Source organism: Suncus etruscus, chromosome 2 (genome assembly GCF_024139225.1).
Source record: "Suncus etruscus isolate mSunEtr1 chromosome 2, mSunEtr1.pri.cur, whole genome shotgun sequence".
Lineage (NCBI taxonomy): Eukaryota > Metazoa > Chordata > Mammalia > Eulipotyphla > Soricidae > Suncus > Suncus etruscus.
The window spans coordinates 146,941,361-146,957,479 of record NC_064849.1 but is presented as its reverse complement, the minus strand read 5'-3'; the positions used below and the strand labels follow the sequence as shown (position 1 = coordinate 146,957,479).

The following is a 16,119-nucleotide window of genomic DNA, read 5'->3' as shown; positions in this document are numbered from 1 at the left end:
TTTTGCTTACTACTAGTCATTGGCTAAGAGCAAGCATTACTTTTTTAAATATCTTTATTTAAGCACCAGGATTACAAACATGTTTTTATTTGGGTTTCATTAATAAAAAAGGACACCCTTCTTCACCAGTGCAGCATTGCAACCTTCCCACCACCAATGCTCCCCATCACCCTCCTCCCCTACCCCCTGCCTGTATTCGATATAGGCATTCTACTTCTCTCACTTATTAACATTGTCATGATCATTGTTAGTGTAGTAGCGTTTTTTGACTTGAAAACTTCAGTGTTGAACAGAAGTCAATATAAAATAAAAATAAAACATAGTACACAGTACTATCTATAAGGGCAAAGAATTTGTATTATCTCCCTAAGAAAATAGTCGAAATGATGGAAGATGATTCTTCAGCAATCAGGATGTTAAATCAATAATACTACAATAGCCACTAGATGTAAGTGGCTAATTATTTTAGTATTTAAATTTATTGCAAGTATGTAGAATAAAAAATTTTTAGATCAGCCATTTTTATGTACCCTATAAGCAGATGCTGTTGGTGGCTACCATACTGGATCATGCAGCATATTTCTATGATTTCAGAAAGATATATGGAATTAAAAGTGGAGGAGTGTTGTGTTAAATTGCCCTGAGTGATTGCCAAGAAGATATGTACTATATTTCAGAACAACTGCTATTTTTAATGTGGCTAAATGAGATGGTTTGTAAATGTGCTCTTCATAATCCTAAGTATGTGCCCTTACTGGAATGTGACAGCACAAATATTTATTTAACAAATAACTAATGAAAATTATTATTAATCAGTTAGATTAGGCAATGGAAACAATTTTCAAACTCTCTGCACTCAGGAAAACGCTGGCCCTCAGGAAAGCTTTTATTGTGAAACAAATTAAGTACTTTTCCATTCAAATGTCCAGATATTTTTGAGGCCAGAGCAATGGCACAGTGGTAGGTCATTTGCCTTGCACACTGCTGACTCAGGACGGACTAGGGTTAGATACCCCAGCGTCCCATATGGCCCTCCAAGCCAGGAGCAATTTCTGAGTGCATAGCCAGGAGTAGCCCCTGAGCATCACCGGGTGTGGCCCAAAATCCAAGAAAAAAAATTTAGGCATTCTTGAATGAGTTGAGTTTAGAGCTGCAGCTCCAGGGTAAGACTGGAAAACTCATGCAAAATCTTGAGAGAGAGAGAGAGAGAGAGAGAGAGAGAGAGAGAGAGAGAGAGAGAGAGAGAGAGAGAGAGAGAGAGAGAGAGAGAGAGAGGAGAGACCTAGGGCTCTGGGAACACCTTTGAGAAGCTGAACTAAGCTTGGAATAAATATACATATTAAGGCATCTGCACTGTCTTCTATTACTTTTAGCAAAGTTCCTTCTGAATAATATACTTATTATACAAAAAGTTAGAGAAATCCATAATCTTTGCAACGTGTCAGAATTAAAAGCAAGCCTCCTGACTTCTTTAATATCTGCAGGAGTCCTTTCAACCTGTTCTTTAAAGATGCTCTTATGAATTCTTTTATTCCTCTCATAAATAACACTCAGAATAGAGCTACTTGAATGTGCCTTCTCCCATCATTGTAAAAGTTTCTCTTTAGACAATGTTGATAATGTATTTAAAATTTAAAAATGATAATCTGAAAGAATTTGACAAACATTTTTAGAGAATCTTTTACTTGTAAAAATAAATTTGAAAGTACCTCTCCAAAATGTTTGTTATAAAAATTAATAAATAAGACACTAGTAAAGTTTATTTTCTCTTCATATTGATGAATGACATCATATCTGTATCTTGCTTATGTAAAATAACAATGGGAAACAGACATTTTTCCCTCCAAATAACGATGAATTTTAACTCAAAAGTACTCCAAACTGACCTGAGATACATATAAATCCAGAAGAGAAAAAGGCTTCATTGTAAGAAGACAAGTTATCGGTCTGGGCGTAGACAGCATACATAGACATGTATGAACAAGCACATTCCACGTAGTCTGAAGTGTCCTCAACCACTTTGCAAAACTGACTGTCAGACAACCAGCTAGGACAAAAACAGAATCGTCACTAATCTCTTTTCATTAGTACTTAAAGTGATGAGATAGCTTTTAAGGAAAAGAAAATAAAGTATTAAACCTAAGTGTTTACTCAAGACTTACACAGATCATATTTTCAAGAAGTAACACTGAAGGGAACATCTTGTCCAGGACATGACACAGCATATCCCACAAAACATCTGAAGAAGCCAAATGTACAAATCTAAGGCAGCTTTCCCAACATCGAAGAAGTTGTACCTCTCAAATATGGTAGCATCAGTTTATACTGAAGTTTAAAGCACATATGTTTACCTATATCTTTTTTTAATAGAAGTACTCTTCTCTGTCATTCCAAATCTCAGAAACCAACATAACTGATTATTCTAAAGTGTTTGGATTTTATTTTTTTCCAAGATTTCTTCCTTATATCTTATATCTTCCTTTTGATCCAGTTAAGTTATATAAGTTAGCCAAGTTCTTTTAAGTGCTTTCTGGCTAATTTGGCATAAAATCTTTGCTATCATAGTAACAAAAACATTGCATCACATGCTGAGCATTCATCAGAACTAGTAGTTGAATTTCTTCACTTTAAGGGCCTCTTCATTCCTCTTATTTTCTAAGAATATAAAACTTCTTAACCCCATCTCATTTTCAAACATGAAACATTCACTACTAATTATATATTGAGGGTTTCAAAATATCTATGAACTAAGTTTGAGATTCATCATCAGGCATAATAATTTTCAATTGAAAATTATTTTTCACGAGGAGACTAATCAGAATTTTTGCTGTTTAGATTTCAATCATCTACCAGGCTAAGAAATTAATCCTATTCAAAATTATATTTTGCTTGCTGAAAATCAGTAATGAGCAAATGTAGTGAAATATTTGAATTCTAGATATCATCTAGCACTTTCTGATACTACAGCACTGATTGAGTGCTACTTAGAAAACTGCTTAGAGACTTGAGAATTTAAGCCAAGATACAAAAAATTAACCCTCTTCTGTTCGTTTTTGTACATAGCTTCATTTCCAAAATGTGTGTCAACCAGTTGTGAGACAGAATTATAAACCCATGCTAAGCATTAATAATACTATTATAAATCATGATCTCTCCAAAAAAAAAGATATCATAATAAGCCTCAAAACTGGCATCATCAATTCAGAACCATAGCTCAAATGAAAATGGCAAAAAGAAATTTTATTTTGTATAATAAATTAGCCAAAATTTAGAGCAAGGTTATTTTACTATTGATGAGATTGTAAAAGTAACAATAATAAAAATAATGTATTGGACACATAAATAAGTCATTTGTCTGCATTTATTACCTGCATTTATTACTATTTCTATGCTCTTTTGTCTATTATAAAGTCTAAAGCAGGGGTCCTCAAACTTTTTAAACAGGGGGCCAGTTCACTGTCCCTCAGACCATTGGAGGGTCTGACTATAGTAAAAACAAAACTTATGAACGAATTCTTATGCACACTGCATATATCTTATTTTGCAATGAAGTAACAAAACAGATACAAATACAATATGTGGCCCTCGGGCCATAGTTTGAGGACCACTGGTCTAAAGTCTTACTCAATGGCATATCTATGCCAGAACAAAATAATGCGATAGATGGTACTGAAACAGCAAAGACAAAGCCTTTTATTAAAGAATTATTAGTATGTACCTTACAGTTTCCTGATTCCAAAGGAGACACAGAGAGGTTTGAGGAATAATTCTAGGTTTAGCTGCATAAATCCTATAGAGAATCTCATTATGATCAGTCAAAGGTTGTAAACTCTGTCCTTTCACGCTCAAAGATAATATCTACAATGGCAAAAAGAACAGAGAAATGTAATAATATTTTCAAAATAATGACTGAAGAAAGCACCCTGAACTGTGGTTCATTTTTCAAGTCACTATTAGTCATTTAATTACCACCACTGTTCATAGCTTATTAACAAGCACAGGGTATCTCATGGTTTTCCAATGCAAATCCTCTATTTTCAGTTCAATTAGCAGTATTCAGCTGGCAGCTCTGACTCTAACTGTACTTATCTTTATGCATCATGAGTGGGGTTATGAATCAGGTCCAAATGAAAACTATTTTCTCTGTGTGTATGTGTGTATGCGAATATGTATAAATCTAAAAAAGTCATAAAAGAAATATAGCCAAATTCTTTTAAACATTTTACAGTTTATAGAAATTGTGTAGCATGCTTAATAATTCTCACTCTATATGTATGTATAATAAATACCACAAAACTGCTCAAGCAAATGCATTTCTGGGTATTCCTGCTAAGTCAAAGGGAAAACAGAAAATTCCAACCATAACCCTTCAAATCATATATTACCTTATTTTTCAAGGCAGGAAGCTTGTTTCCAGATATAAACCACTGTTGGCTGCTATATTCGATAAATTGGACTAATTCACATTTATTTTCTCCAGTCATTACTTCTGCATCTGGTATCTCCAATAACCTCTGCGGAATTCTAATATAGTCACCTTCTTTTCCTTCAAACTTGTGCCCATTGATTTGCTGTGGATACCAGTGCAGGGCCATAATGGACAAATATGGGCACTTATCAAGAATGGTTTTGCTTCTATAAAAAAAATAAAATCTCTATTAAAATCACACCATGCATTTGCATAAGTATATCGATTTTATTTGATGAAATCTATTACAGTGGGTCTCTGTTGTTTGTTTTAGATCACACCAGGCTAACTCCTGACTCTGTGCTTAAGGATCACTCACTCCTGGTCAACCATATGTGGTACAGGATATCAAACTCCTGTGGGCAATGTGCAAAGAAAATGCCCTCACTTCAGTACAATCTCTCCTGCTCAGCGGAGCTCTTTTTAATATATACTCCGACTGGGGCTGGAGAGATAGCATGGAGTAAGGCGTTTGCCTTTCATGCAGAAGATCATTGGTTCGAATCCCGGCATCCCATATGGTCCCCTGAGCATGCCAAGAGCGATTTCTGAGCATAGAGCCAGGAGTAATCCCTGAGCATTGCCGGGTGTGACCCCAAAACAACAAAACAAAAAAGGTGTGTCAAAATATACTCCGACCAACCAAGAAGTAGAGAATATTCTTTGGTTCCTTTGTTGTAATTATTAAATTTTGATTTGTGTTCACGAAGCACTTTGTGAATCTTTTTGCTTGAACCTCATAACCTAAAACATGGGTTTCTTAAACAGTTTCAAAAATATCAGAAAAAAAAAACTTGTGAATATAAAATATACTTTCCAGTTCTAGTCATTATCAACATTGGTATTTATAATAGGTTGATGAAAGTATGTACCACTAAAATGAAACCCTCTATTTAGGAGTACTATATTTATTTTATAGCTCTGAGCACTGTTAAGTGTGCCCCTAAATAAAAAATAAATACATGAATAAATTAATACATTTTATATCCAGAACCTTGTTCTCATCCAGAGAATTTGTATCCCTTTATAAACTATCATAACACTATGAATTTAGTCATGTAAATAAAAGAGCTATCGATGATCTTTACCCATTTAGTCTGTTTTAAACAACTTCTAGAATAAGATTCTATGCTCAGTGAAATTCTCTCTAAACCACAGTATATGTTAAAATCACTATAAATCTTGCTTTAAATACTGGTTTCCAGACAACATACTAGGCTGACTAAGTAAGAAGGCAAGTTTGCCGAGTATGCTGGTGATTGTACGGATCTGTATTTTTAAATGAGCCCTCCAGAGAATCTGAAACATTTTTCTTGTGGTGCTAATAGGTTTATAATGAGAGGATATAAAGATAAATAACATGTAAATCTGAATGAAAAAATTTAGAGATTAGGTTAAAACTATCACTTAAAAGTTAAGTTATATATATATATATATATATATATATATATATATATATATATATATATAAAAATCTATCTGGACTTAAATGATACCTTGTCAAGACTCCTAACTTAAAAAAATAGAACTGAGAATGTTAAATGGATAATTTAAGAAATATAGATCTTTCCTTATCTACTACATACATTCTCGAAATATACTTCATAAAATTACCTACAGTTTTAAATTGATGATTTCAAATATCTATCTTTATTAAGCTGCTCAGGACACCTATGTCACAGGTTATTATTAAAGCACCACAAACTATATAGAAGCTGGACTCCATAACAAAGATGCAAAACTAATTTCTTAATATTCCAGACCAGTCTCCTTCATCTTAACTGCTGACTCATCTGAAAACTGCCACTATTGGATCCCCCAACCAATGAATCTAAGCCATTTGGCTGCATGCACCTCTCCCCTTCTACCACTCAGAAACTTATGGACTTTGCTTAGTAGTACTATTAAAAACTTCAAAGATCATATATTCTCCTTGACAGCAAAGTCTCCCATATCAATACAATTCCACAATAGTCACATTGATAAAAAAAAAAAATCTATGTGTTTTTACATTCAGTTTGGTGAGAGATGAACATTAACATATGGCTGGGCACCACTCCAAGGCCTCGGTGCCCAGTTTTAGTCCATCTTTAGTGTTATACTCGTCTACCTAGTAATTGTTCTAGACTTCATCACTATGCTCAATTTTCAAATCCTTTGCACTTACTAAGATACTTCTTAACACTACCGAAGACAATGTTTAACTAATACACATTAGAATAAAGTCTAAATATTTCTAGGGAAAATGTCTTTAGATTTCTCTTATTTTCTAATTTCTCATCTATATATTAATTCTACTAGCATTCAACATATTATCATCTCATATCCATGCCTCAAATTCAATCTTCGTCTTTTTTTACCTAAACAACTATTGTCCTCTTAGCTACAAACTTATCAGATTCTTTGACCTTTAAACAGGACTTACTATAAAGGCTCATTTTATATGTTCAACCTTAAAGAACTGATGATCTCTCCAAGTTATCCTCTCTTCAAAAACACTATGTTTGCATGATTGCCACTGTACATGTTGTTTCTTCTTGGACAATTTGAAAGAAAATGTAAGTTTATGGAAAGAATATTCATGGCAAAAATCATACTGAACTGATTATTCATTGTAGTCACATTATAGCATAACTGCTAGGAATTTGTCAAGTACTAGATACTGTTCTAAGACCTGAGGATATATTAGGGCAACAAGTCATAATCACCAATCCTTAATGTTTTTCACATTTTATTTACTTTTAATTAGACTTTTGTATTTTTGCTTGTTTGTTTTGGGGTCATACCTGGCGTTATTCAGAGGTTACTCCTGGCTCTGCACTCAGAAGTTATTCCTGGCAGACTCGGTATACCATATGGGATGACAGGATTCGAACCATTGTTGGTCCTGGATTGGCTGCATGCAAGGCAAATGCACTATTTCTGTGCTATCTCTCCAGCCCCATCTTATTGGACTTTTGAAGCAACAGACATGGGAACTGTCATACATAGCTAACTACCTATTGCACAGATATTCTTATCTAAGTCAATAAATAGGAAAAACAAATGAAAAGAAATGCAACTTTGAGGGGTGGATGCAATGCTATAGACTCTTAGATTTTACTGAACAATATTGTTGAAATCAGTCAAGGAGAAACATCTTAAGTGAGAATACACACACTTTAACACACGTCACTTACACAGTGATCTTAGTGTAAAACTATATAAACGAATCAAGCTATAAACAACCATCCCTGTCAAAAACTGGAGAGGACAGATGAACTAAAACCTACTCAAAGAAGACATCAGATGGAAAAAATGTATATGAAAAAATGCTCTGCATTACTAATCAACAGTGAAATTCAAAATGAAACAAGATATTTCATTCCAGTGAGCTGGCACACTTCACAAAGAACAAAACAATCAGTGTTGGAAGAATGTGGCCAAAAAGAGACTGCTGGTGGGAATATCGACTGGTCCAATTGGTGATTGTTGTTAATAAAGAATTTTTTTAAATCCCATCAAAAACTCTAGGACACTCCACAAAAAACAAACAAACAAAAAAAAAAAACCTAGGAATTGAGTTTTAATATGACCAAACAATTACATGTCTTGGCCCAATGGACACCAAAACTATTCAATGAGACATCTACATGCCTGTGTTCGTTGCAGCGCTATAACCAATATCCAAAATCTGGACAATCCAAGTACCCAAGAAGAGAAACTGGGTGAATAAACTGTGGTACACATATATATTATTGAATAATATTTAGCTTTAAGAAAAAATGAAATTATATGATTTCCTGCTATGTACATGGATCTGGAGAGTATCATGCTGAGTAAAGTTATCGAGAAAGAGAGCAGACAGATTAATATCTCATATGTAGAATAAAAATTATAATAGGGGACAAAACATTTTCAAAGGCAGCAAAAATGATAACATATTCAGTGGAAGTTTACCACAGGGAGAGGGGAAAAAGAAAGAGTACTGGGACAAGGTGGCAGAAAATGGACTAAGGGAGGGTGTTGACGTAGAATATTTCATGTATGAAACCCTACTAATAAGATTCTTGTACATCACAGAGCCTGAAATAAAAATTTGGATTAAAATATTGTCAATAGACATCTGTTAAATCAATGTAAAACAAAAATACTTATGAAAATATAAAGGTGAGCTAAACTATTCATTGCTGCTCACAGATAGATACCTAAGAACAGTGGTAAGGAATGGTGAAGGAACATAATGAAAATGTATACAGAATTTTTTCTATGGTGTTCTGAACTTCCTCATTAGAAAACCTCAATTCCCAGGACTAAATCGAGAGAGTTAAAAGAACACAATGTAAAGGGATTACACTGTTCATTACACTCAAGTCCTGGCACTAACTTGGGATAGAAACCTGTGAAGTCAAGAGGATTGAAGTGGAAATCTGTTTAATTGCAAGTGGTTATGATCTCTTCTAGACACAGAGTACAGCAACCATCAAGGCTGTAAGGTCAAGGAGGTCTGTCATTAAGCCCATGCCTCATCATAGACTTATTATGTGTCCCTTGACAAGATGTATAACCCAATCTTTAGTTTGTATGTATGAACCACACCCCAAATAGCTACTTAAATAATCTTCTATAAGGATAAATTAATACACGTAGCAACCTTTAATAAGGATTAATTTGATCCATATGAAATTTCCAGTATATTTATATAGTTTTTACCTACAAAAAGATAATTTCATACTGTTGTCCTTTTTTAAATTTTTTATTTTCAAATATCTTTATTTAAGCTCCATGAGTACAGCAAAGGTGCTATTTGATGCTATTATTATTAAAGGTATAATGACTTTATATTATTATTATTATTTTTGGTTTTGGGGCCATATTCAGCAACGCTCAGGGGTTACTTCTGGCTCTATGCTCAGAAATTGCTCCTGGCAGGCTCAGGGGACCATATGGGATGCCGGAATTTGAACCATCAACCTTCTGCATGCAAGGCAAACGTCTTACTTCCATGCTATCTCTCCGGCCCCTTTATATTATTTTATTCTTTATATCCCTAGTAATACTTTAACTAAAATGACTGTATTTTTTTAACTTCATGTCTTACAATCTAAGAACTAACATTAAAAAGATTTTTTACCTCATCCCCCCCAGCTTTGTGGACCCCACTTTTAGTGGGGCTGGGATGGGGGAATCTAAAGGCACATTTTTATATATTTTTATATATATATATATATGTATTCTTTATTTAAGCACCATGATTACATGCATGATTGTAGTTGGGTTTCAGTCATAAAGAGAACACCCTCCTTCACCAGTGCAACATTCCTACCACCAATTCTCTTCTCCCTCCTTCCCAACCCTTGCCTGTATTTGAGACAGGCATTCTACTTCTCTCACTCATTAAAATTGTCATAAAAGTTGTTAGTGTAGTTCTTTCCCTAACTGCACCACTACTCTTTGTGGTGAGCTTCATATTGTGAGCCGGTCCTTCCAGCCCTCATCTCTATTGTCTCTTGGGATTATTACAATAATGTCCTCAATTTTTCTTAAAACCCATAGATGAGTGAGACTATTCTGTGTCTATCTCTCTCCCTCTGACTTATATCCAAACATTTAAATTATTCAAGTACTTTATAAAGGGCCCCATATTAAAAAGATATTTGAAATTATTAGATGAGCTTTTCTATATATATATATTGTTCAAGTTATCACTGAATTTTAATGTTACTTAAAGAGTACTATTAGCATCATTTACTGGTAAATCATAACAAACTAATTTACATAAAAACTCATGAATCAGTATTTTATTATATTATTCTGAAAATGGATAGGTTATTTGAATTTACAAGCAAGTTCTATGATCAATCATTTTTATGTTAAATAGAAACAAAATCTTATGACATTCAATTTGCCTTTTGAGTGGTATAATTTACAACATCATGACTTCTGAATAAAGTTACTAAAGTAAATGTGGAGTAATGAGTTTTTCTTCCTCCTCCTCTGCTTTCCTCCTCTACTCTCCCTCCCAACTGCCCTCATCTTTCCTCTTCTCTCCACTCCTCTCTTGTCTAAAGTCTGCCTCCAGCAGACCAGTGGAGATTGACAATCCAAAAGCAGGTCAAAGCCAAAACTATACTCAGTGGTGATGTGACAGTAGAACATGGTAGATATGTGTTAACCATATTAACTATATTCTGAATCCCACACTTCGTTCTTCTCCTTTTTTCTTTTTCCTTTGTTTTGGTTTTTGGGTCACACCCGGCATCGCTCAGGGGTTACTTCTGGCTCTATGCTCAGAAATCGTTCCTGGCAGGCTCGGGGGACCATATGGGATGCCAGGATTCAAACCAATGAAAGGCAAACACCTTACCTCCATGCTATCTCTCCGGCCACTTTCTCCTTTTTTCTTACACACACTACCATCAAACTCCAATTATGAACCACTAATTTGGTTAGTTAACCTGAGAGCTACTGCCAAATGGATAAAATAAACCATATTTCAGGGCACAACTAAAAACACAAAATGAATAAATGTTCCTGTCTATTTAAATATGACAATATGTCAATGTAATAAGTAATACGTCTTTAATTTTTAGAGTCTGCAAAACAAGAGTAACATTTATTGTCTGCACACACTTTTTGATGAATCAGTCATATTTTCATTTGCTCAATAGACTGCATAAACTTTATTGCATCATCTAAATGTCATTTTGCATCACACAATATTTTAATTGTGAAGACATCCATAAAATGAAGTTTTATTATTTATTTCAAATTACTTACTTTTCACCGGGTGAGCCACAGGTAACATCAGTCAGTAGAGAAAAGGCAAAATTCTCAGTCACTTCAGTAAAGTGGCTGAATCCCTTAGTATCCTTGCGCATAGGATTAATAAGAACACAAAGAATCTCATAGAAGAGATTTCGGCTTTCAGTACTGAATGCTTGATTTTTTCCTTCATTGCTTATCTGGAAAAATTTCAAACATAAAAATATTCTTTCATAAATAGGTGCATTAATGAAATGTATGTGTAATAAGACAGGATCTTTGTTAACTATTACCAATAGCAAAAATAAAGATAAAGATAATAAGGAAAAATAATATCAATATTATTATTTCAAAAATGTTCCTTTGTACTTTATAAAGCATTAATAAAAACTAACAAAGACAAGGTATAATAACCAAAATATTTCCTCTTAAATAACTAGATAAATAAGTCAAAATACTTGTATGGACCATGTAATATTTTGTTTGCCTTTTTTGGGGACCACACCTGACCCAGTAGTGCTCTAGGTCTTTCTAACTCTGTGAACAGGAGTGACTCTGTCAGTGCTCAAAGGACCATAATAAGTATTATGTGAGGTTGAAACAGCACTGGCCATGTGCAAGGCAAGAACCTTTACACCTATGCTATCTTTCTGGCCTTAATAATATAATTTTAACTACATTGTGAGACAAAATTAATTCCACATTTTTATGTACCCAAGAATTATTTTATTTTTATAAATTAAGAAAATAAATCAAGACTAATATAAGCAATATTATACTTTTCTTTTTCAATGGACAGAAGCCATGATGTCACTAAATATTTTTTATATTTTTTAATTATTTTAATTTCTAAATAAATTAAATTAATCTTCCAGATCTGCACTCAGAAATCACTTTTGGCAGGGTTGGGGAACCACATGGGATGCCAGAAACTGAACCTGGGTATGTCCCAAGTTGGCCCTGTACAAAGCAAATGCCCTGCTGTCGCTCTGGCATTATACAATTTATAATTAATTTATTAATTTATTTAAATTAGAAAACATTAATGAGACTATCATTTCTAATCATAAATAGTCAGGAGTTGCATTTTCTTTACATTTTGTTAAGTGTGAATCTTTCTACCAATAACCCTAGGCTATTTTTTTGTTGAGGCACAGAGAAAGTAAGAGGAATAAAGTGTATGCTTCCTTATCAGCATGATCTGGAAAACATCATATGGTCTTAAAACAACAAGGATGTGAATACAATATTTTTCTATTCTACTATATTCTTGTACACATAACTTAGTTTTTTTAATTCAAATAAGTTATCACTTTCTCTGATTTCTACCATGTTGTTTCTCTTTGAAACTTGAATGTATTTTTATTAATGAACTTAGAAAATCAACTAAATCATTTCTCCTCCACTCATAGGTGAATGCTCTCAGTAGGTTTATAAGTTAATGAGCAATATTGATAAGCAAAACTGATAGCTGATTTTAAGACCTAAGTTTATAAAAAGAGACTTCACATATAGCAAGGAAAAATTAGGAAAAATCCACAGGAAAGAGGCCGGAGAGATAGCACAGGGGTAGGGCGTTAGCCTTGCACACAGCTGACCCAGGGCGGACCTCAGTTCTATATCCCGAGGTCCCATATGGTCCCCCAATACAGGAACAATTTCTGAGAGCATAGCCATGCTTAACCCCTGAGCATTATGGGTGAGGTCCCCATACCCAAAATCCATGAAAAATGAGAATTCTATGTAAAAAAATTCTCAAAGTGAAGATTACAGTAAAGACAGGGAACAGCATATTGCATATTAAAAATAATTGTATGTTAACCAAAAGTAAACTCTAGAAATGCTTCTAGCATTCAGAGAAAAATATAACAGAAAGAATAAATCCAGAAAAAAACAATATAAAAAAAGAGCATGCAGAATAAACAGCACAGTTTCTTGTTAAGCTACTGAAAATACTCCTGTATAAAAATGAAATTCATATTGTACCAACAAAATGTAGGAAAGGAAACCCCACCAATGTATCTGGGCGATTTTTCAATATTATTTTAAGAGTTCAAAGAAATTCAACTAGAAACCAGGAAAAAGTAATTATGAAGAGAAACAAAAATTCAGTTTGATGTCAGGTTGTTTTTTTGTAATTGACATATCAGAAGCCAATAAAGGTATAATGTGTGCAGTTGTAAAAATTAAAGACTGTGATCCAAGAATTCCAAAATTCCCAACTTTTCAGTGATATCCAAGGTTCATATAAAGGTTCTATTAGTAAAGTAAACCAAAAGCTGCAACAAAGGGCATTTACATAACCCTTCAGTTCCATGGAGCTGTTTTCAGGAAATTATATTATTTTCTCTAATCCTTATAAAAATCCAGTTAGGGAGAAACTAATATTATTTGGTTTTGTTTCCAGAAAAGGAAGTGAAGTAAAAAAGAATGCTTGACTTGTCCCCAGTCAAAAATGGTAAATGAGTGAGGAGGTACTTCTCGTGGTTACCCAGCCCTGAACCAAAATACTTCCTGCTTGCCTGTCCTAAAATAACACTGACTCAGTTTGCCTGTAAGTAAAAATGACTGCAAGCATGAAACACCAAGCCAGACAGAATACAAAGAGCAAATTCTAAATCATTGCTACTGGCTTAAAATAAAATAAATCAAGTGTAAATAATAATTCTTAAAATATAAATTACATCTCTTATGGTAAAATAAAACATAAAAATACAAAAAAACTCTAAACAACACTACTTGGAAGTACTGTTCTGTACCCCTCGATTTGAGGCATTGTTTTATATGGTATCAATGAAAGAGAACCATATAAATGATAACAAATCCTATTCGAACTTCAGATGAGCAAGAACTAATTTTTGAAACAGTGACCAAATAATGCATGAATATAAAAATATTTACTTCATTTGTGATATAAATTTCATTCCAAAGAATGAAAACAGTGTTGGCATGGATGTAGGGGAAATATCAACTGGTTCAAGCAATCTGGAAAACAATATGGTCACTTCTCACAAAACTAGGAATGGCCCAGCAATTCCACTTCTGGATTTCTGGTCTAAAAGACCCAAAATATTCAGAAAAGATATCTGTGCTCCTTTGTTCATTACTGCATTATCCTTAATAGTTAAAATCTGGAACAATCCATGAGTCCAAACACAGATGACTAGATAAGAAGCAGTGATTTTCTTTTCGAAAGTATTCTTACTTTATAGTGTTCTTTCTTCCCTCCCACTCAGGTCATGTCTTTTTTATTTATTTTTTTTACTGTCTTATGCACATATTTTTTTTATATGTCTGTTTTCTTAAATCCCAATAATTCCAAATACAGATTAATGAAAGGATAATTTTAAGGATATTTTCAACATATATAACATATAATCCATATATAATCAACATATATAATCCATGACTAATAATTAACATTATATTCTATAGGAGGTATAAAGTCAGGGTTGGAACCTCTTGACTTATTAAACAAAAGCCTTGTCATTGTCCTATATCATCAGTTTTACCAATAGAAAGTTTAAGTATTTCCTATACTGAATGTTTATTTCTAGATATTTTTCCCGCAAAAAATAGCAGTGAAATATTTTTCCCACTGTTTATTCATCTTATTTTTGCAATCAGGCTAAAGTATTCTTTTTTTTCCTTCACTTTTTAAAATTTTTTTGTTTGTTTGTTTATTTTGGTTTTGGGGCCACAACTGGCAGAGCTCAGTGGTGACTCCTGACTCTGTGCAAGGCAAATGCCTTACTTGCTGTACTATCGATTCGGCCCCTTTTTTATATTTTTACTTGAAGCTTTGTTACTTACAATAGTGTTGATAATTGTTTTCATGCATACAACATTCACACCTTCCACCAGAACCCACTCCCTCCACCATTATCTTCTACGTCACCTGTCACCTTCAATTCTGCCCCATTCCTCCCACCCTTATCACCTGCTCCCTGTTCACCTCCAAACCATGATAAGCAATTGTTATGCTATTTATGAAAGCCTGCTGTTCTTAACTGTGTAGTTTATAATTTTATTTCTACCATTCAAACAGTATATTTTAAAAGATGCATACAAATAACAAAAAGCATTTCAAGTGGCCAGAGCAATAGCACTGTGGGTAGGGAGTTTGACTTGCACTTGGCCAACCTAGGTTCGATCCCCGGCATCGCATATGGTCCCCTGAGCCTGACAGGATCAATTTCTGAGCACAGAGCCAGAAGAAAACTCTGAGCGCCACTGGATATGGCCCAAATCCCCCCCAAAGCATCTAAAAACCCCAAACAAATCATTTTTGAAAGGGTGCATTAAACCTAGCATTTTACATTTGTTTTTAAATTTTATATTATTTAGATAGTATTCATAAATTTATATATCTTTTTTTGTTGTTGTTTTTTGGGCCACACCCATTTGATGCTCAGGGGTTACTTCTGGCTAAGCGCTCAGAAATCCCCCTGGCTTGGTGGAACCATATCGGACACTGGGGGATCGAACTGCAGTCCTTCCTTGGCTAGCGCTTGCAAGGCAGACACCTTACCTCTAGCTCCACCTCACCGGCCCATATATTTCTTGAATTCATATCTAACACTCAAAACCTCATATATAGATGTATACATATGTGAATTATGTTTATTTTAATACCCTCAAATAAAATTCCCAAAAATTTATTCCCAAGAATAATAATTTTGTTTTTATGATCTCTTCTTTCATTTTGGTTAAGCTCTGACATCATAATTTTATTTTTATAATATGCAGAATCATAAAGAAATGTGTTTTTTTTTTTAATTTTGGGCCACATCCAGCAGTGCTCAGGGGTTACTCCTGGCTCTGCGCTCAGAAATTACTCCAGGAAGCCATGGGGGACATATGGGATGCTGGGATTTGAACCACCATCCAATCCATCCTGGATCGGC

At 34.0% G+C, this 16,119-nt stretch overlaps 1 protein-coding gene across 1 annotated transcript in view; it reads right to left on the bottom strand.

Annotated features, from left to right (window-relative positions):
* ADGRV1 (adhesion G protein-coupled receptor V1) overlaps positions 1 to 16,119 on the bottom strand; it is a 322,278-nt gene that overhangs the window by 105,839 nt on the left and 200,320 nt on the right. Inside the window, 4 exon segments of the mRNA XM_049769107.1 lie at positions 1,887 to 2,047; positions 3,719 to 3,858; positions 4,386 to 4,635; positions 11,228 to 11,412. Coding sequence (XP_049625064.1) covers positions 1,887 to 2,047; positions 3,719 to 3,858; positions 4,386 to 4,635; positions 11,228 to 11,412 — 736 coding nt within the window.